At 37.9% G+C, this 22,880-nt stretch overlaps 1 protein-coding gene across 1 annotated transcript in view; it reads left to right on the forward strand.

Moving 5' to 3' along the window:
* The window catches only part of LOC133662630 (phospholipid-transporting ATPase ABCA1-like), a 198,498-nt gene that overhangs the window by 1,879 nt on the left and 173,739 nt on the right, over positions 1 to 22,880 (forward strand). Inside the window, exons 2-6 of the mRNA XM_062066745.1 lie at positions 12,664 to 12,791; positions 17,450 to 17,579; positions 22,289 to 22,382; positions 22,454 to 22,595; positions 22,669 to 22,787. Of these exons, the coding sequence (XP_061922729.1) occupies positions 17,514 to 17,579; positions 22,289 to 22,382; positions 22,454 to 22,595; positions 22,669 to 22,787 (421 nt within the window). The 5' untranslated portion in view covers positions 12,664 to 12,791; positions 17,450 to 17,513. The remainder of the gene's footprint in view (positions 1 to 12,663; positions 12,792 to 17,449; positions 17,580 to 22,288; positions 22,383 to 22,453; positions 22,596 to 22,668; positions 22,788 to 22,880) is intronic.

Raw genomic sequence — 22,880 nt, forward strand, 5'->3', positions numbered from 1 at the left:
TTAGTTTTTAAGCCAAAATGCATCAGTTCTCCCTTTAGTTCTCCCTTTTCTGTCTACACACTGTCTGATTGTAAGTACTCCGTGATTGTGCGCTGCGGAACATGCTCCTCTGCTCGTAAACCGGTGGCGGACCGGTACTTTTCAGAAGCGGTATAGTACTGAATAAGATTCATTAGTATCGCGGTACTATACTAAAACCGGTATACCGAACAACCCTACTGGAGACAGATTTCTGTTAAACATGAATCAGTAAGTAATGTATGAATTAGATTTTTTTTTAACGAGATGATACGCCAAAAAAACGACTGGCTATGATTTAATGTCCAATATTGTTTTTGCAACATTGACTGTTAGGAAAAAACAAATGCTGCTTTGTTTTTTTTTCTGCTCGTAGCCAAACAAATAAAGACTTTGCTGCTACAGATTACCGGTGGCAGTCGAGTTGGCACTGGTGGTACTAGGCCAGATGGTAGCATTGGTGCTACTGGAGGTGTTACTGTAGTCCGCGTGGTAGCAAGGATGTTACAGTTGGTGATGCTCGATGGAAGGGTAGCATGATTGCTACTGGTGGTGCGAGGCCACATGGCAGCATCAAGGCCAGTGGTGGTGCCAGGCTGGATGGCAGTATAGATGCTGCTGATGCTGGCGTCAGGCTTGGTATTAGCATAGTGCCACGGAAGACACTACGCAATTTAAACCAATCAGAAACAACGTAAGGCGGGTCTTGGCGTCTCTCTTTCAATTGAAGCTGCGCACTCGACATCTGTCTGCAGGTAAGCCAAAACATTTAGATTGCACATGGCACTGGACAGACACCTGTAAATCTTCCATAAAAGGGGTTGTTACTGTTGACATAAAACTTGCGCCTTATAGCTTGAATACTTTGAGTATGCACAGCTCCCGTCTGTGTGCCACTGAATTGGTGACCTTTGAAGGGATGAGCATAGATGTGTGTCTTGGCTGTGTCTGCTTTCGTTAATTTGAGTTTATAGCAATTTTACTGGTAATTGTGGACACAACTTAGGCTTTTTACTTTTTCACAGTGAACATGGCTCACTTACCTTGTCTGAGAAAAGTATTCATAGTAAAGGAGAAGCTAAATATGTAGAATTCGGAGGCCAGCCAGCCTGGCTGTGCCATGTGTACGTTAGTAAACTGCACACCCTAACACCTTAAGAGCTTGATGACAGGCTTTTAGTTCGGACTCTCATTCCGAATAACCCAGGTTCGAGTTACGGATGGAACGCAAGCAGGGCTGGACCAGGCAGCTACATTTGTGCTGTGACCCGGATCATCGTCAGCATGATCGCCGGTGGTTGCTGCAAGTAGCGACATTGCAAGGTTTTTGAGACTGATGGGGGGAAAAAAGGTGTGGATACATCACACAATGAAAAAATTGAGGACTGTTGATATTTTTCTTGACTTTGTCATTTCCTTTCTTTGCTTGCATGTGTGTAGAGTAATTTATACTTGCCTTTCCTTAATCCCAGGTTATTTGAAGAATGTCAGTGCCATTTGTTATTTCATTTATTTCTTAGTTAGATTTCAACACATGGACTCAGTCTGCTTTCTACCTGACTGAGAGGCTTGTATGGATGTGAAGGAGCTCACACCTTTGTGATTGTACGACACTGCAAGCCATAGTTCCCAAGTTACACCTGTGTCCATCATCATCAATTCGTGCACCAGAAAACAACGCAATGTCGCTGGGACAATCAAACCTCCCCTGCTCTCAACCTTCAATGTTACCCTTGACTACGTCCCAGACCACATTTGGATTGCGTTGATTGACTTTCCAAATAATACTAAGCTAAAGAATAAATTAATGTCACTGAATCTGGAGGATTTCTATACAGAGTTGGTCTCAATACAAAGGTATCCACCCATTAAGAAACATGCACAGGTGACACTTTCATTGTTTGGCAGCACTTACATCTGTGAGCAGACTTTTAGTGTCATGAACATTAGCAACTCCACACTAAGAGTTACTCAAACTGACTCACATCTCCATGACATACCTCATTTGTCAGTCAACCATCTGCAACCTAACCATAAAGGCTAGTAATGTCAAAAATTGAGCTTCATGCATCCCACTAGCTGTTTGCAGTGTTGAAAATGTATGTTTTTGTTGAGATTGTGCACTATTTGGATGTGTGGCTGTAATTATTGTTTGTTATTGTTATCCTTAAGGATTGATTGTTATTTTGTCACAATTTGCACTAATTAAAGGGACTTTATTATTTACATTTAGGCTATTTATATTTCACGCTTGAAATAGCTGTGTGCAGCCTTGGCCCAGAGACACATTTTCACTATGGCCCTTGGAAACAAAAGGTTTAAGCTCCCCTAATCCAGAAGGTTCAAATCCTCCTTTACACACAACCCATGTGTTTGCTGACAGCTTTGATTATGTCGATTTGTCACCAAATATATATAGCAAATTCTGTTTTCTAAATTTACATCAAATCTACCCAACAATGACCTGTAACTCAAGGTATACAGGGGAGGTCACACCCTTGATTCTCAGTTTAAAAAACATTTCAGTATTAAAGTTGATCCCGGTCCAATAAAACTACTGTACACTTTGTTATTGTGTATTTGTACACTGTGCACATTGTCACGATGACAAAGAGGCTCCTATCTGGCTGTATCTTTTTATAACACTCTGGAGAGTTGGCAACTTCCGGGACCTTGTAAATCACAAGTTTAGTACTTTTGGTATCATTTGCATGATCCATCCAGGTCTTGGCAATATATTCACCCACCTGTCAAGTAATAGTGAAATTATCCTGTATGGCTAAAAATGTTGTTCTCCCCAAAGAAAAGAATGCAGAAGATACAGATTTCATCCATTTTAAATTGCGCTGCTGTCCGTATCCTGCGGGAGACGAGACAGCAGCATTAGTCAAAGCAAGGGACACCGTGTGTATACAAAGGCCATACTGCCACAGCAGATATATTAGCAGTCGAGCAGCCCCACGGGATATGTCATACATTACTTCACACTGCACTCATCAACTATTTATTTTTTGCTGCATCTTTTACCTGCGTGTTTTTAACTCTCATTTCTATATTTCTATCGCCAAAGAAAGATGCAATTTTTCAAATACATTAATTGATGTATTTTATATATATACTGTATATATATATATAATATGGTGGCTTGGGTGGTAGGGGGTTTGAGGGTTTTATTTAAATTACGTATGTATGTATTATATATATATATATATATATATATATATATATATATATATATATATATATATATATATATATATATATATATATATATATATATATATATATATATATATATATATATATATATATATATATATATATACACATACACACACAGAGTCGTGGTCAAAAGTTTACATACACTTATAAAGAACATAAAGTCATGGCTGTCTTGAGTTTCCAATAATTTCTACAACTCTTATTTTTTTTGTGATAGAGTGATTGGAGCACACACTTGTTGGTCACAAAAAACATTCATGAAGTTTGGTTCTTTTATGAACTTATTCTGGGTCTACTGAAAATGTGACCAAATCTGCTTGGTCAAAAGTATACATACAGCAATGTTAATATTTGCTTACATGTCCCTTGGCAAGTTTCACTGCAATAAGGCACTTTTGGTACCCATCCACAAACTTCTGGTTGAATTTTTGACCACTCCTCTTGACAAAATTGGTGCAATTCAACTAAATGTGTTGGTTTTCTGACATGGACTTGTTTCTTCAGCATTGTCCACACGTTTAAGTCAGGACTTTGGGAAGGCTAGTCTAAAACCTTAATTCTAGCCTGATTTAGCCATTCCTTTACCACTTTTGACGTGTGTTTGGGGTCATTGCCCTGTTAGAACACCCAACTACGCCCAAGACCCAAACAGCTAAATTTTTGTTTCATCTGACATCACATGGACAAAGATAAAACCTTCTGGAGGAAAGTTCTGTGGTCAGATGAAACAAAAATTGTGCGGTTGGGCCACTATACCCAGCAATATGTTTGGAGGAGAAAAGGTGAGGCCTTTAATCCCAGGAACACCACCCTACCGTCAAGCATGGTGGTGGTAGTATTATGCTCTGGGCCTGTTTTGCTTTACAGAGAGTAAATGGGACAATGAAAAAGGAGGATTACCTCCAAATTCTTCAGGACAACCTAAAATCATCAGCCTGGAGGTTGGTTCTTGGGCGCAGTTGTAGAAATTATTTGAAACTCAAGACAGCCATGACATTATGTTCTTTACAAGTGTATGTAAACGCTTGACCAAGACTGTATGTATATTTCAGGTAACTACCTCTTGAAGCTCATCGAGAAAATGCGAAGAGTGTACAAAAAAGGAATCGGAGCAAAGGGTGGCTTTTTTGAAGAAACTAGAATATAAAACATGTTTTCAGTTATTTCCCCTTTTTTTGTTAAGTACATAACTTCTTAGTTTTGATGCCTTCAGTGACAATTTACAATGTAAATAGTCATGGAAATAAAGACAACGCATTGAATGAGAAGGTGTGTCCAACCTGAAAATCATCTGTCTAGGGTACACTTATTAATGATGAAAAATAATACCTACTTCCTATTATTGAGATTAATTTTGAGTTAACTATGAACAAAATGTGATTAATCGGGAGTAAGTATTTATATACACATACTGTGTGTATGTATGTATGTATGTATGTAATCACTCCTAGTCACGTCCGTTATGTCTTTGAGCAAGACACCTCACCCATTCACCCTTGCTCCTGATGAGTCGTGGTTAGCGCCTTGCTTGGCAGCTCCCGCCATCAGTGTGTGTATGAATGTGAAAATGGTGTCAAGGCACTTTGAGTACCTTGAAGGTAGGAAAAAATAAATAATAAATACAAAAATATGTATGTATGTATGTATGTATGTATGTATGTATGTATGTATGTATGTATGTATGTATGTACGTACATATATGTACAGTCTAAATATGCTCATGCAATAAGTTTCTACTGTATGCACTGTGGTGCATTGCAGATATACAGTAGAATATATTTGCTGTGCTAAGGCAATGACTTATCTTCACCCCTTAAGTCGGTAGTACAGTACAAAAAATGCCCTGCATGCAGATGCATAAACAAGCTGCCCATTTTTTGTCAGTCCTCCGGCATTGACTTTGTCATGCAATGTTATTTCCAGTACCTACACAGGTCAGTTACGCTACACTGGAGCTCAAGGCTGTAAAAGATCGAAAGCATGAGACCCATTTTTGTCGATGAGATGAAGCAGCAAGACAAGGATTGTTGTCATTTCCCTGCATCTTAAGTCTTTCATAAATAATATTTTCAATAAAGCAGTCTTTGTAAGTAAAGAATATGCTATTTAATATGTTTGAAATTTGCTTATTTTTAAAAGTATAAATGCTCCCAAAAACAAACAAACCACTAGCTTCTCAAACAGCAACCTATAAACAGTAACACACATGTTCTTTACAGTGTGATTAGTAACACATTTCTTAATAATTTGCATTTAAAAACTATCCAAATCTTATAGATGAAGATATTTTACAAAGCATATGCTTTTTGTTTGCATTATAGAAAAAACCTGATGACGTTTCCTAAATACCTCATTTGCAACTTAATTTGAAAAAATCAGGGAGAATTGCTGGGAAATATACAAAACCTCTGAATAATATTCCATAGCACACATTTTTTACCTTCCATTTGTATCTGACGGTCACCTAACAATATATGTATTTTAGGCCATTTTGAAGCTGTCCTTCCTTCGGGGGGGCTTTAGATGCTTTTCAGTGCAAGCGTTTACTCTTGAAGGGCCTGCCTTTTGTACGCCCAGATTGAAAACTCTTTCTGCGCTGTCTGAATGCCGAATGAAGCCCGGCGACCTCCTGATGCATTCAAATAAATAGGCTCGTTGGGAAGCGGCGTTTTGAAACCCGCTTGGAAAAGGTCAGCCAACACAACGGCTGTGTGTAAAACAGGATTTGTATGTAATTATTGTGTCCGGGTCTTTCCTTGTAGTTGCTTTTAACACACCCTCCGTTTTAATACATGAACAACATTTTTTACACACTAAGCATTGTGTTCAAGGCTAAAATTAGTGTAATTGTTGTCAAAAAAACATATAGGGAAAAATACCAACTTATAAAATGTGGTGGTTATCTGATTCTCTTCGAAGCCAATCTTCGCCACCTTGCTTCGCCTACATGCATTGAGAAAAAAATCGTATATGTTTTACGATTGAATGTCATCAGTATTGTTATAATTTTAGAGCGGTCCGATAAACCCCCTTAAAGGAGCAGAATAAAGTATACAACTTAGCACTAGGTAGCACCGAGACGTTATCGGTAAGTTATTTTCATGAATATTGGAACTATTTTGTCCTTCATAAGATGGCAAAAACAAAGTCAAAGTGATGTTTAAAACAAAATACTGGAACATTTGATTTAAGAGAAACACATCAGCCCGCCCACAGTCAGCAGTTGCATCGCTCATCTATAGAGTACACATTGAAATATGGAGGTTGTGTGTTTACTCCTGATTTGTCGAACTCGACTGAAAAGTTTCCAAAAAAGTAAAAAAGCTAGATCAGACGGGCTTGTTGTGCCTTTGCGCAAACCGTGTGGGACACGTTTTTTTTTTACTTTTTGGTCAAAGTCAAAACATGAGGAAAGGTTGGCAATTTTTTGTTTTTGTTTCTCTCCATGTTTTCCCCCGGAAAAAGTGGAGAGAAGCACCTGGGCAACACCTGGGTTGGTTAGCATTACCACCCCCCTCTGCAGGGAGGGGCGAGGTGTATGTGGACATATTTCACCCATGGCTTAGTAGCTTTAGGCTATTGTTGTTTTTGTTTGCTATGTTTTTATCATACCGTGTGCTAGGATTTAAATACATTTGCACGTCTAAGTAGTATTTTGCAGCATATGATAAAAAATATAACAATCTAATTTAATAATTAAAAAGAAAGTAGTAAATAAATACCAAAAATAAAACAAACTGTCAAAATGAAAAGATTAATCAAGTACAAATTCTGCACAGAAACTTGGTGTTTGCTATGACTCATACAGGATGGGAGTAGTTTGACCGCACACTTTTTTTTATAAAGAGAACACTCAAAAATTACATTAATATATTTTTTATTTATGTATACACATTTTTTTTTATTTAAAAAAAAAATTTTTTTTTCATTTTAATTCTAATTTTACTAATTACTGTAATATAAAAAAAAAATTATACAATCATATTAATAATAATATTCCAAAATAATTATCATATAATCATAATGATGACAACCATACTTAATTATCCAATAATATATCCTAATAATGTTACAATTCACAACATTTTGGTAAATACTTGTAAAAATATATAGTTTTTATCGTAGTTAAAGGGGAACTGCAGTTTTTTGGGGGGAATTATGCTCATTGTTCACAATCCTTATGAGAGACAAGTAGACAAAAAGCTTTTTTTTTGCAGTATAACATGTAAAAATCGTCTCGTTGTAGGTGGCTAGCAATGCAGCTAATGGGAGGAATCAGTTCTACCTCTAAATCATTTTAAAAATGCATTCAAAACAGCCAACAATACATAATTAACCTTCTGGAACCTGTATAATAACCAAACTGTAGTGACATTGTTATTGCGAACACAGAGGAACTCTTTTCCTAGCATAGTAACACATCGGTATGCTTCGGTATTAGCTGTAAAAGCTAGCTGCGGAAAGAGATAAGCTAGCTTCTACGACAACACAAAGCGCGTTTGAGTTTGTAATGCCCAACACAATGGGATACGACACCAATCTGTACTGACTGAAAAACATGAACAATCATCTTACAGTATCTGTAAAGTATTGGCCCACATTTCATGTTTTGTTAGTATGCAGCTAACTCGACAGCATATGTACTGTAATTGTAATCACAAGCCTGGTGTGCTGGGTGTTTCATGATCAATATTTAAAGTGTGACTCACTCGATGGACAGTTGTGCGCCTGATCCAGCTGGCCGGGGACATTTTTTTCGGTTTATTTGGGTAAGTAGTCCATTTATGTCGAAATAGCTTGGCTTCAAGTTTTATATTTTTAGAGTCATCACTTTCACCTCACTCTCTCGACTTGCGTCTGCTCCAACATCTCACGTTTCCTTTGCGCTTGCTTCTAGAAGCAGCAGTTCATCCTCCGTATATTCAGCTTCAAAAAGATATGAATCCTCAATTGTCCAAAAAGAGTTGTCTTCATTGTCTGTTATTGATTCTGCCATGTTCAGAACACACAAGCCTTTGTATCCAGAAGTAGAAACACAATTTGTTGCCGAATGTCGGACGTGCGCTGCTATGGAAATGGAAATCAGTGCGCTGGAGAAATCTTTGATTGATTGATTGATTGAAACTTTTATTAGTAGATTGCACAGTGAAGTACATATTCCGTACAATTGACCACTAAATGGTAGCACCCAAATAAGTTTTTCAACTTGTTTAAGTCGGGGTCCACTTAAATTGATTCATGATACAGATATATACTATCAAATACTTTCAAATATATACTAACATCATAATACAGTCATCACACAAGATAATCATCAGAGTATATACATTGAATTATTTACATTATTTACATTATTTACAATCCGGGGTGTGGGATATGGAGGGGGGGGGGGGGTTAGGTTCGGTTGGTATCAACACTTCAGTCATCAACAATTAGCATCAACAATTGCATCATCAGAAAAATGGATATTGAAACAGTGTAGGACTGACTTGGTAGGATATGTACAGCACGTAGTGGACATCGAGAGAGAGATCAGAAAGTATAAGAAAAAGTGTCTACATTTGATTGTTTGATTGTTTACATTTGATTATTTATAATCCGAAGAGGTATTATGTGGAAGGGAGGGTGTTAGTTTAGGGTTGGAGGTGTTCTTTTAGTGCGGTTTTGAAGGAGGATAGAGATGCCCTTTCTTTTGGGAGTGCATTCCATATTGATGTGGCATGGAAGTAGTTTGACATGTACTTCGGTATCAGGGAGGTGTAGCGGATTTTATAGACTAGGCTCAGTGCAAGTTGTTTTAGTCCTGGCATTGATTAAAATGACCAAAATACGGTAAATATTGAACATATTACATATTGTTATGAACATGTCTGTTATTTCCATAATATATTGACTTGCAGTGTGTATACAAAACTTTGCTGGAGGGTTTTGCAATTGTTTTTGTGGCGCTTTGAAGGCTACAACGGTGACTCTCATTAGCCGCATCTTCCAAGCATTTTTTATCATCTTTATAATCCTAAAAAAAAAAAAAAAAAAAAAGACGTGTGTTCTTGTCTCTCATAATGATTGTGAACGATAGGCAAAATTCCCCCCAAAAAGTGCAGTTTCCCTTTAAAAGGCAGAAAAAAAATACTAAAAGATACTACAGACAGAAATATACATTTACAAAACACAGTAGTGTTTAATTTGACTGTTTATGATTTATGATTTTGTCATTATAATGATTGATTATAGCACTTGTTACTTTATAGTCACAAAGAGTGAATATTTATGTCGATTCTGGGCATTGCTATGATTTGTAGTTTACTGAATAGTTAATCCTGTGAAGAGAATTAATTCAATGTTAGGCTTCCATTTGTGACCATGTAGTGTGAAACTACTTCAAGTGTTGAAATGTTCTCAATGAGGGAGGTGAATTTATTAAGAGATTTCTTGCAACAATCATGCATACTAACACTGTTGGGGGGGTTTACTATGCTATGTAATGTAGAGTGGGATGCAACTGGAGGATGCTATTATGCAGAAGGTGCTCAGGAAATAAACTCTGGTTATTTTGATGCTAATTGGGTCTCGGTTGTGCTGCAAAACAACCATTTCCTTCCAAGTTTTTCAAACTGAATTTCCATGAACATTAACATACATTTAGAGATGATAAATAATAACGAGTAGAATGTATTGCATGCTGTCATGATTGTAATCAAACCGCCAAGTCCCTTGGGCACTTTCAAACAATTCTTTCCTGCTTTCGTTTAAGTTCTCATACGGCTGCCGAACATGCAGGTGAGACCTTCACTGAAGCAAAATAATTGCCTGGCCTAATGATGTGCTGCCGCTCCGAGGGAGCAGCAATGCCGGAGTGCACCTGCTGTTCTCGTATCGGTAAACCTGCCGTCCCGTCTGGAATACTAATAAAAACACAAGGAAGGAGTGCTGCTGCAGCATCTTGGAAACTGTTTTTTTGTATTTTTTTCAAGACAATAAAACCCACAATTGAAATATAGCCTGGACCAGGGAGGAAGCAACATGGTGGACAGTGAGAAGGAGCCTGACAGAGCTTAGCTAGTTTGTGGAACTGCCAAAGTAATGGCGTGCAGCGTCTACGGTACCTGAAGCAAAAACATCGGGTGTTAGTGAAGCCAATTTTTGGTCCATCTCAGGTGAACAGTGGATGGAATTCGTCTATGGTTTCATCAACCCTACTGACACACCTTTGCCTGAGGTACTATATCTTACTCAGGTAGTCTGTGGCAAGGTGCAGAAAGTCAATGATTTGATTTGCCAAGAATACCTAAAAAAGACGGTGCTTTTGTATTGGCACACCAGAGTGCTGGTTCTTCTTAATGAGGAAGTGAGGTCTGAGGTCACAAACGTGGAATGGCCCATCACTGTGGCTTGAGGTATCTGAAGTACTCTAGTCAGAAAACTCCAGGTGGCAAGGTCCTGGGAGTCGAAGAAATCCGAGCAGAATACCTCAAGACTCTGGATGTTGGCATGTCTGTTCAACATAGTGGATTGGCACCCTGGGGTTGGGAAAAACGAACCGGAGGTTGCTCACGCAGATGAACCCATTACCGTGACTTAGGTATCTAAGGTCATCAGAATTTCCCAGTGCAAGGTCCTGGTGGCCAGAATTAACTTAAGCGCTGCATGTTTTAAGACTGACATGGTTGACATGTCTCTTGAAAATTGCTGGGGAGTTGGGGACAGTACCACTGGAGTGGCACACTTGGGTGGTGGTTCCTCTTTTTTTAAGAAGGGTGTGTTCCACCCATAGGACTCACACTCCTTAGCCCCCCTGGGAGGTTGACTGAAGAGGAGAGTCTGTGGAGAGAAACTGTTGTAATCAAACCTCTATGGGAGATGTGTTTTTTGTCCCAGTCAGGGAACACGAGACCAGTTCTACACTATTGCCGGGGTGCTGAAGGGTACATGGCAATTTCTCCAACCATTCCACATGTGTTCTGTGGACTTGGTAAGGTAATTTGAACATGTACGTTTCAGTTCCCTGTGCGGGTGTCACAGGAGTACAGGTTCAGGTATGCTACTACGAGCTACGCCATGATGAGAGCAGGATTCTTGTTTGCCTGCATAAGTCAAACAAAGCTGCTCTTTGTCACTATTTTTGGATAGACTTTCTAGGCGCACAACACAACAACGACAGCAGCAGGAATAGCAGTAGCAGCAGAAATGATAGCATGAACAAAAACACCTACTGCTCGAGTCGTCCTAAATTGATCATTTAGAAAGAGTGTTATACAAATTAATTCCCAGATGGCTTGGTTAACTATTAATTGCATTATAAACATTATTATAACAAACAAGCCAATCATAATTCATGGCAAATCTTTCAGAAACTTTCATCAACATTCCATGCGTCAGTCAACAGAAAGTCGCTTTTTGAATACTTTCTTGTCTAACTAATTGGTTGCTTGGAATTCCCTTTCTCAATTTTTGGGTATTTCTTCAATAACTTTTTTTAAAATATTTATATTACTGAAGAACAATATTATTTTATTTTATTTTTTGTCTAGTTTTGGTTTTTAACTGGATCGTGTGCCAATAATTTATTTCTTTTGTTTCGTAAAAATATTGTATTTTGTGTGATCCCATATAGAGATTGTATGTAATTCATGTGGAGCTTTATTTTGAATGTGGTGGTGTTTGTCATGTATAAATGTGTGTATTCTCTTTTGCCTAATGTTGTACATAAAAAACATTTTAGAAATGTTAGACCCTAGGAAGAATTGCAGCAGCTAATGTGGATCTTAATAGACAAACGATCACACCTAAAACAATGATGAAAAATTACAAAACATAGCAAAAATTATAGTTTTTTGCGCCCATGATTTACACATTTAACTACTGCGAAAACACAAAAATGCATAAATGCATACGTTTGTTGACAATCACATTAATATTAAAAATATGGGTTAATTATAATAATTATAATTGTAAATAGAAAAAGTATAGATAAGTAAATGTTTTATTTAGAATATTTTTTGTAAATTCAGTACATCAAATATATATTCCAATATACTAGCCTTTTTTTTTAGCATTCAAGGAGTGAGCAAATGACTGAAATGCTGAGAAAGCACAAATACATTTATCAACACATCACGTTGTATCTTACCAACCTCAAGACAGCTTGCAAATACAATATTTAGACATGCAATAATCTGGTATAGGAAATTGTACAGAGGGTCAGCACACATCTCCCCATGTGACCTAACGATAACAAGTGGGTGTGCGTGTGTCTGTCTGTTTGTTTGTGTGTGTGTGTGTGTGTGTGTGTGTGTGTGTGCGTGTTGCTTCCATTACAATGTGGAATACGCTCTGTAACACACACGGCCTGTGTGCAATCACTGTGGTTACAGTCACTACAGCGAGCAGAGCAGAGGTCATTTGCATACTTAATGATTCCAGGTAAAAGGAGATGCAACAGATGGGTGGGACTTCCTGCAATAAAGAGGCTCGATGACTTTTATTTTGGTGGCTAAATGCACAGCTCTTCCACGGTCGACAGCATGTGTTGATGGATCCACATCGAGGAGGTGAGCTGGTCATGTCTTTTGCCTGTTTTGTCTTGACTACTAGGATGGCTTATTCATAGCTTACAGCAGCGGTGTCAAAACATTCTGCACCAATAGGGGGCAAACTTAAAAATAAAATTATAATTTTAAATAAATCTGGATGATTTTGATTTTGTAAACCTAAACCAACACATGTAGACAAATAAACAAACAGTAGGTGACATATAGTAATATTTATATTTTCTATGTTTTTTTTTTGGAGTTGTTTTTTAGTTGGCATGTTTAATTGTATTTTAAAAACGCACTATGGGCCACTACAAATTGAGCTGCAAGCCAAAAATAGTTTATGAATGAGAGTATTTATTTCATACTAAAAATAGTCCCACAATTATTTATTTTATTTTAAATTTTATTTATGTAGAGTATTTACTTATTGTATTTTTTCCATCATTCTGATATGTCCTATTATTAATTTCACAATAGCTATATTGTTGTTCAATTTTAGTTTTCAAAATCTAAAATGTTCTTAACATTTTTTTATATATGTACTCTATAGCTATATTTATTAATAAAAATATAATATTTGCCAAAACGGGCGGTGAACTTTAACTTGCTTCTTTGTTAATGATTAGCTCCGGTGGTTCTCTCCTTGTTCTTATCTCCTTGAATGACGTTTGTTAATTACCTGGGTTGCAAGGTGTGCAGTATTGAAATTCTATATATGTTTTTACACTACTCACAAAAAGTTGCAGACATCTATCTTCAGGGTGAAATTTCAGAATTAATCTAAAATGCAATTTGACCTTCTCCAACTGTTGAATGTTGCACTAGTTTTGGCACAACTTACTGGTCTCTAAGCTTTACAGTCATATCCGATACAAATACTGGTTATTATACACACTATTTTTTAATGTTTCCTTAAATAATAAAGAAGTAACCGCCCACAAAAATAGAAAATTAAAAAAAAGACACCAACATTGATCACACGATCCCAAAATCAGCATATTGGAACCTAAAAGAGTATAGGAGGTGTTTATTGACCAAGAGATTTATTATTTAATGTTTATTAGTGTAGTTGCGCACTGAATATTGTACTGATGTTGTGTCAACGTCAGTAGCTAAACAGGAAAACAATTGGTGCAGTGAGGACATGGGGGACATTAAGAGATGGATGGAGCTACCTTGAGAAGGCCTACATAGTGTAGCTGTTTTATTATTTTACAAATGATGCTAGCCTTCTGTGCTGTCTTTTGCTCTTTTCCGCGTAGTAATGGGTTGCCCCCAAATGCCACACATGTATCAGCCTTTCGTGTCATCTCAATCAATCAAAGTCAAACTTGATTTGTAAAGCCCCTTACATCAGTGATAGCTGAACAAAAGTGCTGGACAACGAAAAGCACAGTATAAAACAAGAGCACATAAAAAATGTAATAAAACAATATACATTTTAGTAACAATATAAAATTCTGTTAAAATTCATAATCGTGTCAGAAGTTTTTCTTCATGTCGTCTTGCTGCCTTTATCGTTTACTTCTATGGAATTAATACCTTTATAATGCGCGTACACGGCATCTGTACAACAGTCATTTCTGAAAACTGGTGTTTTACATAAACTTAATTAGGCTGTATTATTTAATGGTGAAAAACATGATCAAACATTGTTTTGTAGAGTTAGTTATCATTACTGTGACTGAAGACATCATCACCGTGAAACACACACCTGCACATCAGACATGGCATCTGGAAAGCTACAATTTCCACACTGGCCTGACAAGTCACATTGTACTGTGTGTATGTATATATATATATATATATATATATATATATATATATATATATATATATATATATATATATATATATATATATATATATATATATATATATATATATATATATATATATATATATATATATATATATATATATATATATATATATATATATATATATATATATAGCATATTTTAGCACAGCATAAAACAAGAGCACATAAAAAATGTAATAAAACAATATACATTTTAGTAACAATATAAAATTCAGTTAAAATTCATAAAAGTGTCAGAAGTTTTTCTTCATGTCGTCTTGCTGCCTTTATCGTTTAATTAACCCTATATATATATATATATATATATATATATATATATATATATATATATATATATATATATATATATATATATATATATATATATATATATATATATATATATATATATATATATATATATATATATATATATATATGTGTGTGTATATATGTGTGTGTATATATATATGTATATATACTGTATATATACTGTATATATATATATACTGTATATATACTGTATATATATATATATATATATATATATATATATAGGGTTAAGTTTTGTTTTTTTTGTTAGGGTTTTTTGTACATAGTAAATATTGCAGCTTTTGCACGGATGTTAACAGAATGATAAGGACGTGGTCGATTTAACAATCACTTTATTCAACCGATGCTCAATCAGCAATCCCATTGTTAAAACGAACCAAAACAACTTCCACAGCCCCTCTGGATCCCGCGCACTCACTCAATCATCAGTCAGGGAGGTCATCAATTAGTCATGTTAAGTGTGCTTTGAATTTTTGCCCCCTGTACGATTGAGTTTGACGCAGGGGGGGAGGGGACTAACTGATACCTGAAACTGTTCGCCAACCAATCACAGGGCACATAGACGTTTAAACAACCTTCAACAGACACATTCATATTTATGGACAATGTATTGTCTCTAATTAACCTAAGATGCATATTTTTGGGATGTGGGAGGAAGCACGATTACCTCGGCAAAAACAAATCGTCCATGTACAGGTGGAGGCTTGAGCCCCCGCTCTTGTGACTGTGCAGCCCATACATTTATGTATTTGTTTATAATAAAAACAAATATTTTATGCAGCCATTTTTTTTTGGTCTAAAAGCTGTGTGAATTTTGTCTGATGTTATTTATGCTCTTTGTTGGAGCTCTTGTCCATGCTTGTGTCTGTGAATGCAGCACACAGAGTTGTTGTGTCCTTGTACATAAACAAGCTATTTTTTAAGAAGAGCATGCATTTTACCGAGATAACAGCACTCTTTCATCCATGTTAACAGAGTAAGACCTAGCAACACAGAAGTGTCAGTTAGCATAGCAAGATGTTTCCCTAAGGCTGGCAAAGCGCTAATTTGCCCATTAGAGAAGAAGACCCGGTGTCATGATCCTAAATGACAGTGAATAAAAGAGAGTTGCTGCTGTAAATAATGTAAACACACAGAGGGAAAACGGCGGTACGAGGGAAATGGAGCGTTAAACGTTGACACATTTGTCAAGGCTGGCTTGCCCTGGGCGAAAAAATGCCCATCCCCACCTGCTCCAACTGGTGTACATAGTCTATTGCCAGAAACGTGCAGGCCTGCTTGACGAGATGTAACATTTTTCTTTTAAGCCTTCGTTTGGAGAATCAGGCAACAAAAACAATGTGACTCACACTTGCAGTAAATAAGAGTGGCCTTTGAAGGTCAAAAGGACAGATTTCCTATCAAACTGACATTGGGTGTGAAAGGACAGACGGATGCACACAGCGACAAACGACATGCAACTCACTCTTACTTTGTTGAAAAATGATTGACCTCTAAGGGTCAAAAAGATGGGTTTAAGCCAAGAGTGTAACTTTGGCAATCCTATCATATTGACGTTGTATGTGAAAGGACAAACGGATGTACGAAGCGACCAACGCCATGCAACTCACACTTGTTCAACTGACTTTCTTGAAATAATATTGACTTTTAAGGGTAAAAGAGGCTAGGTTTAAGCGTAGAGTGTAACTTTGGCTACCGTATCATACTGGCGCTGTATGTGAAAGGACAAACGGATGCACTAAGCAGCAAACACCATGCAACTCACACTTGTTCGACTTACTCTGTTGAAAAAAAAAAAACCTTTTAAGGGTAAAAAAGCAATGTTTAAGCCAAGTGTGCAACTTTGACAACCCTATCATACTGATATTATATGTGAAAGGACAGACGGATGTGCAAAGCAACAAATGCCATGCAACTCACACTTGTTCTTGCTTCATTAAAATAATAGTGAGTTCTAATGGTAAAATAGACAAATGCACGACGCGACAAACATCATGTAGTTGACACTTAACTTTGTTGAAATGATAGGGACCTATAAGCGTAAAAGCGCTGGGTTTTAAGTCAACTGAGTAACTTTGGCAACCCTATCATATGGACGTTGTATGGGAATGGACAGTCTGTGGCACAGGACAAACAAACCCAAGCAACCCAGATGGTCAAAAAGGTTGCGTTTTAAGCCAAGTGAATGACTTCAAAATGGAAAGGCTAACGTTCATTTTCAATTGGTAAAAAGTCGCAGCCTTTTTCTTTGATGCAAACTCAATTTTGAAACATTGCTATTCAATACGCTGTATGTCGTATTGCATAACATGGGGTTCTAAAAGGTTGCTATAATTGTGCCAATGCAAACTGCTGATTTCTGTGGAGTATAGTTGATAATGATATTTCATTTCAGAAGCAAATTCTTCCAAGTGCGGGTGCTTGCACTGTAAGCCCTCCCGCAAGTCTCTGGGAAAGTGAATGATTAGCGGAACGTCTTCTGAATAAAAAAAAAAAAAAAAAAAAGAGTATAAAGAATATCCCTTCTCCATCCATGCAGGTTTTATCAAATGAACCGGTTGCCATAGAGACGCATTGGCAGGATATTTCCGGAATAAAGCGTAATGGGTCTCCTGACGCAGTTTGCTCTGCTCCTGTGGAAGAACTTCACTCTGCGGAAGAGACAAAAGGTACCCACCAACCCCGCCTGTTGTGTTTTTGTAAAAATGTCAACAAAAAGGTTACCAAGGGCTGCTAAGTTATAGGAGATTGTCTCCTATGGATCTAAGCTGCCTTTAAATCCACCCCCCCCCCTGCTGAGAGCAAGACCAATCCCGCCTTTAATACCTACCAATTCAAAGTGTCACCTTCAATTTTAAGATGTCTACTTCTTGTGCACATGATGTCACATTGGCTGTATTATACTGCTAACAAAGTCAGTCTTCAGCCTAATGAACAGGGAAGGGGAACTCCTAAGTCTGTGACTTGAAGGGCAAACACTGTCCAACAAAATCATAGGAAAAAACACAAATATAATGGTTGTCAGAGGGTCTACTACCCCATAGTAAACCTTAAAAACACATATTTACAGCTTGGAAACACGGCCGCCAGAATGTATAAACCTATCTAAAGGGTTCTTGTGCGTGAAAGAACCGACAGATGCGCAAGACAACAAACGCTAGCTACCTGTAAAGGATAACGGTGGCCTTTAAGAGTCAAAAATCTGCATTTTAAGCCAAGTGACTTTATGTTCAACTGGACAGTGCAAAATGACACAATATGCAAATCACATGTTTGGCTTACTAGCAAGAAATAACAGTGGACTTTCAGGGTAAAACAGTACTGTGTTTTAGGCCACGTGAGTGATTTCGTCCACACTAGCAAACTGATATTGTACATGAATAGACAGACAAATGTGCAAGATGACATATAATATGCAGATCACACATGTTTTGCTTACTAAGAAACAACTGGACTTTAAGGTTAAGCATGCTGTGTTTTAAGCCAAGTGAGTGCTTTCGTCCACACTAGCAAACGAATATTGTGCATGAATGGACAGACAAATGTAGAAGATGACAAACAATATGCAAATCACACATGATTGGCTTACAAGCAGGACATAACAGTAGACTTTCAGGGTAAAAAAGGCTGAGTTTTAAATCAAGTGAGTGATTTTGTCTACACGTGCAAACTGACATCATACATGAATTGACAGACAAATGTACAAGATGACATACAATATGCTGATCACACATGTTTGGCTTACTAAGAAATCACAGGGGACTTTAAGGTTAAGCATGCTGCATTTTAAGCCAAGTGAATGCTTTCCTCCACACGAGCAAACAAATATTGTGCATGAATGGACAGACAAATGTGCAAGATGACAAACAATATGCTAATCACACACGGGGCGGTATAGCTCGGTTGGTAGAGCGGCCGTGCCAGCAACTTGAGGGTTGCAGGTTCGATCCCCGCTTCCGCCATCCTAGTCACTGCCGTTGTGTCCTTGGGCAAGACACTTTACCCACCTGCTCCCAGTGCCACCCACACTGGTTTGAATGCAACTTAGATATTGGGTTTCACTATGTAAAGCGCTTTGAGTCACTTGAGAAAAAGCGCTATATAAATGTAATTCACTTCACTTCACATGTTTGGCTTGCTAGCAAGAAATGACAGTGGACTTCCAGGGTAAAAAAGGCTGCGTTTTTAATTGAGTGGTTTTGTCCACACAAGCAAACTGACATCATACATGAATTGACAGACAAATGTGCAAGATGACATACAATATGCAGATCGCACATGTTTTGCTTCCTAAGAAATCACAGGGGACTTTAAGGTTAAGCATGCTACGTTTTAAGCCAAGTGAGTGATTTCTTCCACACTAGCAAATTAATATTGTACATGAATGGACAGACAAATGTGCAAGACGACAAACAATATGCTAATCACACATGTTTGGCTTATTAACAAGAAATGACAGTGGATTTTCAGGGTAAAAAAGGCTGAGTTTTAAATCAAGTGAGTGATTTTGTCCACACAAGCAAACATCATACATGAATTGACAGACAAATGTGTAAAGATGACAAACAATATGCAAATCGCATGTTCGGCTTACTAAGAACTATTAGTGGACTTTAAGGGTATGCATGCTGCTGTTTAAGTCAAGTGAGTGATTTCGTCCACACTAGCAAACGAATATTGTGCATGAATGGACAGACAAATGTGCAAGATGACAAACAACATGCAAACACTGTGAAAAAAAACTGGAAGACAGAAATAATGGACACTTCCTGCCGGAATGTGGCGGCGTTAAGCAGCACCTTTGTGCATAGATAATGTCCTCGTCTGAAATGATGCGAAAGACTGGAGGCATAAAACCATGCCAGTTATAAAACGTTAAAAAGCGCTTGGCGAGGCATTCATATAATTGGTCATTAACCTCTACGAGGACCCTTCACCAGCGCTGTTGTCCTTGCCAACTCCCACCGGTTTCATCTAATAGTCATTTTTCATGTCGGGACAAACAAACTGTCCCCCGTAACTATCCCGATGACAAATTAGTGCTGCGTATTTCTTTATATGTGGATGCATCCTGCTTTCTGTGGGCAGTAAAGAAGAGAAGTTGCAAAATTGTTTTTTTTTTTCTTTAGCTTTTTTCTCTGCATGTGATAGATGCCTTTTGTTTTATGGTACACGCGCCTCGCTGTGCAGCCACTTGCAAAATAAGTGGGCGAGTGCACTGCAAAGCCTAGAAAAGAAAAAATAAATAATGTTCTTGGTCCTAGTCTGAATTCTGAATTGCAGCCGTTGAGTTGTTATCTTCCAGCTGGGTGTGACCTCTCCTCCAATCATTGTAAAAGCTAAGGCAAAAAAGTTATGATCATGTGCAGACGGTGAGTCATGACAACCAGGAAGTAGTATTGATAGTGTAGAAACTTGGCCAAAGGTGAGAATTACATTTCCTGCCACTTAGAATTTGAGCTAACTTCAAGCCTTGGTTGCACAACGTCGATGTATCATATGATTAATGCAATCGCTCCTCTCCCCAGTTATTAAGGATTCAAGCCACCTTCCATGCTTTAGGAAATAAATAAATAAACACTCTCAAAAGTATTAAAGTCCCCAGGACATTTGATAACACATCGTAAATATGTCAAATAATTAACGTGGTCTCTCCTTCTGCCAGTTAACGTCGCCACCTTATATGACACAATTAATGGAAATACTCCAAATAATCCACAAAATGATTGCTCAGGGTATGTTGATCGTGTCTGAAATGTTATCTCATAAATCACCACCTTGCGTAATAAAACAGAAGAAGAAAGACTTAAAATAATCCAATTTCAATTATGCGCAAACAAGATAGATGTCATAATTTTTCTTTAGCTGCTTATAAATGATAACCACCACCTTGCACAAAAACAACAACCAGAAAGTATAATAGTTGTGATTGCTCCTCTTACCAGTTATAACAGTCAACCTCCAGCTTGCATACAAAAATACTCCATATATTCCACAAAAATAATAGTTCATGGTAGCCTCGACCGCATGCAAGCAAAATAGATTTGTCATTTAATTAATGTTGGAATTGTTATTAATCGCTCATTGTGCTACTTATTAATGACAAGCGCCACCTTGCATCAAAACAATTAAAAAAAGACTGAAAAAAATCCACATGCCCATGGTACACTTAAACACACCAAGGCAACATATAGGTGTGTTATGTACAGCAAGTCATGTGATCTGGCTCCCTCCAATCTGGTTATAATGGATAACCACCACTTTGCATCATAGAAATAAACATCAATCAATCAATGTTTATTTATATAGCCCTAAATCACAAGTGTCTCAAAGGGCTGTACAAGCCACAACGACATCCTCGGTACAGAGCCCACATACGGGCAAGGAAAAACTCACCCCAGTGGGACGTCGGTGAATGACTATGAGAAACCTTGGAGAGGACCGCATATGTGGGTAACCCCCCCCCCCCCCTCTAGGGGAGACCGAAAGCAACGGATGTCGAGTGGGTCTGACATAACATTGTGAAAGTCCAGTCCACAGTGGATCCAACACATCAGCGGGACTCCAGTCCACAGCGGGGCCAACAGGAAACCATCCCGAGCGGAGACGGGTCAGCAGCGCAGAGATGTCCCCAACCGATGCACAGGCTAGTAGTCCACCCGGGGTCCCGACTCTGGACAGCCAGCACTTCATCCATGGCCACCGGACCTATGCAACTCCCCCTCGCAAGGGACAGGGGAGAAGAGGAGAGAAGAAAAGAAACGGCAGATCAACTGGTCTAAAAAAGGGGGGGTCTATTTAAAGGCTAGATTATACAAATGAGTTTTAACATAATACCCTGAAATAATCCACACAGTCGAAGTCCACACTCCACAGTATGTTTGCTTATTAACGAGTCACATATTTTACATTATGTGTTATAATATTATTATGATCGCGCCTTCTGCCAAAGATCACTTATTCTAATAACCAACTTATTACTAAGTTATACCATGACAGCATGCAAACAAGATATTAAAATATAAGAGAATAATTTAATATATTTTACTTTGACAGCTCAATAAAAATGGATTCACAACCATTATTCCGTTCTGAATGTAGATTGTTGAGTATGTATCTTGATTTAAGAAGCAAAAAGCTGGACAAGGAACGAGGTTGGTGATTGTCTTCAAAAGGAGGTACTCTGAAGATACAATAATACCATTTAAAGGTTAGACCTTGTTATTGTATCTCTAGAGTGCCTCTTTAAGACTGAACTGCTAGAGGTCAAAGCTCTCATGTCAAACAAAATGACCCTCGTGCACATGTACCTCAATGGTTTCTTCAACAAAAAAAAAGAAAAAAAGCATGGCTGAGTGTCACTTTTGTGTTTGTGCAGGTGCGGTTAGTCGTGGAAATTGTTTGGCCTCTCTTCTTGTTCTTCATCCTGGTGTGGGTTCGCTTCACAAACGAGCCCACCCACAAAGGCCAATGTAAGTCATCAAAACGTCAAGCTAACCTTGATGAAGATTTACTGAATGAACTACTGCACTTTTTCCACCAGGCCACTACCCCAATAAAGCCATGCCATCAGCGGGCCTCCTGCCTTGGATCCAAGGCACAGTGTGCAACTTCGACAACCCCTGCCGGAGTCACCCAACACCGGGGGAGACGCCGGGACAAGTCAACAACTTTGAAAACTCCATGTAGGAGCCAAATGTTATGAACATGTTTCTGTGTCTTTGAGAGCAACATCCTTTAAGCAGGATTATCTTGTAGAATTTCCGGGATGCTAATTGAGCTGCAAGACCTCCTGGTCAACAGATCCATTCTCAGCAATGTCCGACGACTCGCTGACGACGCCAATCAATGGGCTTTGGTCCTGTCATCCAGGAACGGTAGGAGCATTTGAAAGAGCCATATTGACATACAGATAAGATGACCCATTTTTTTAGCCACTATTTTATCACTGTGTGTGTGTGTGTGTGTGT

Source organism: Entelurus aequoreus, linkage group LG12 (assembly GCF_033978785.1).
Source record: "Entelurus aequoreus isolate RoL-2023_Sb linkage group LG12, RoL_Eaeq_v1.1, whole genome shotgun sequence".
Taxonomy (NCBI): Eukaryota; Metazoa; Chordata; class Actinopteri; order Syngnathiformes; family Syngnathidae; genus Entelurus; species Entelurus aequoreus.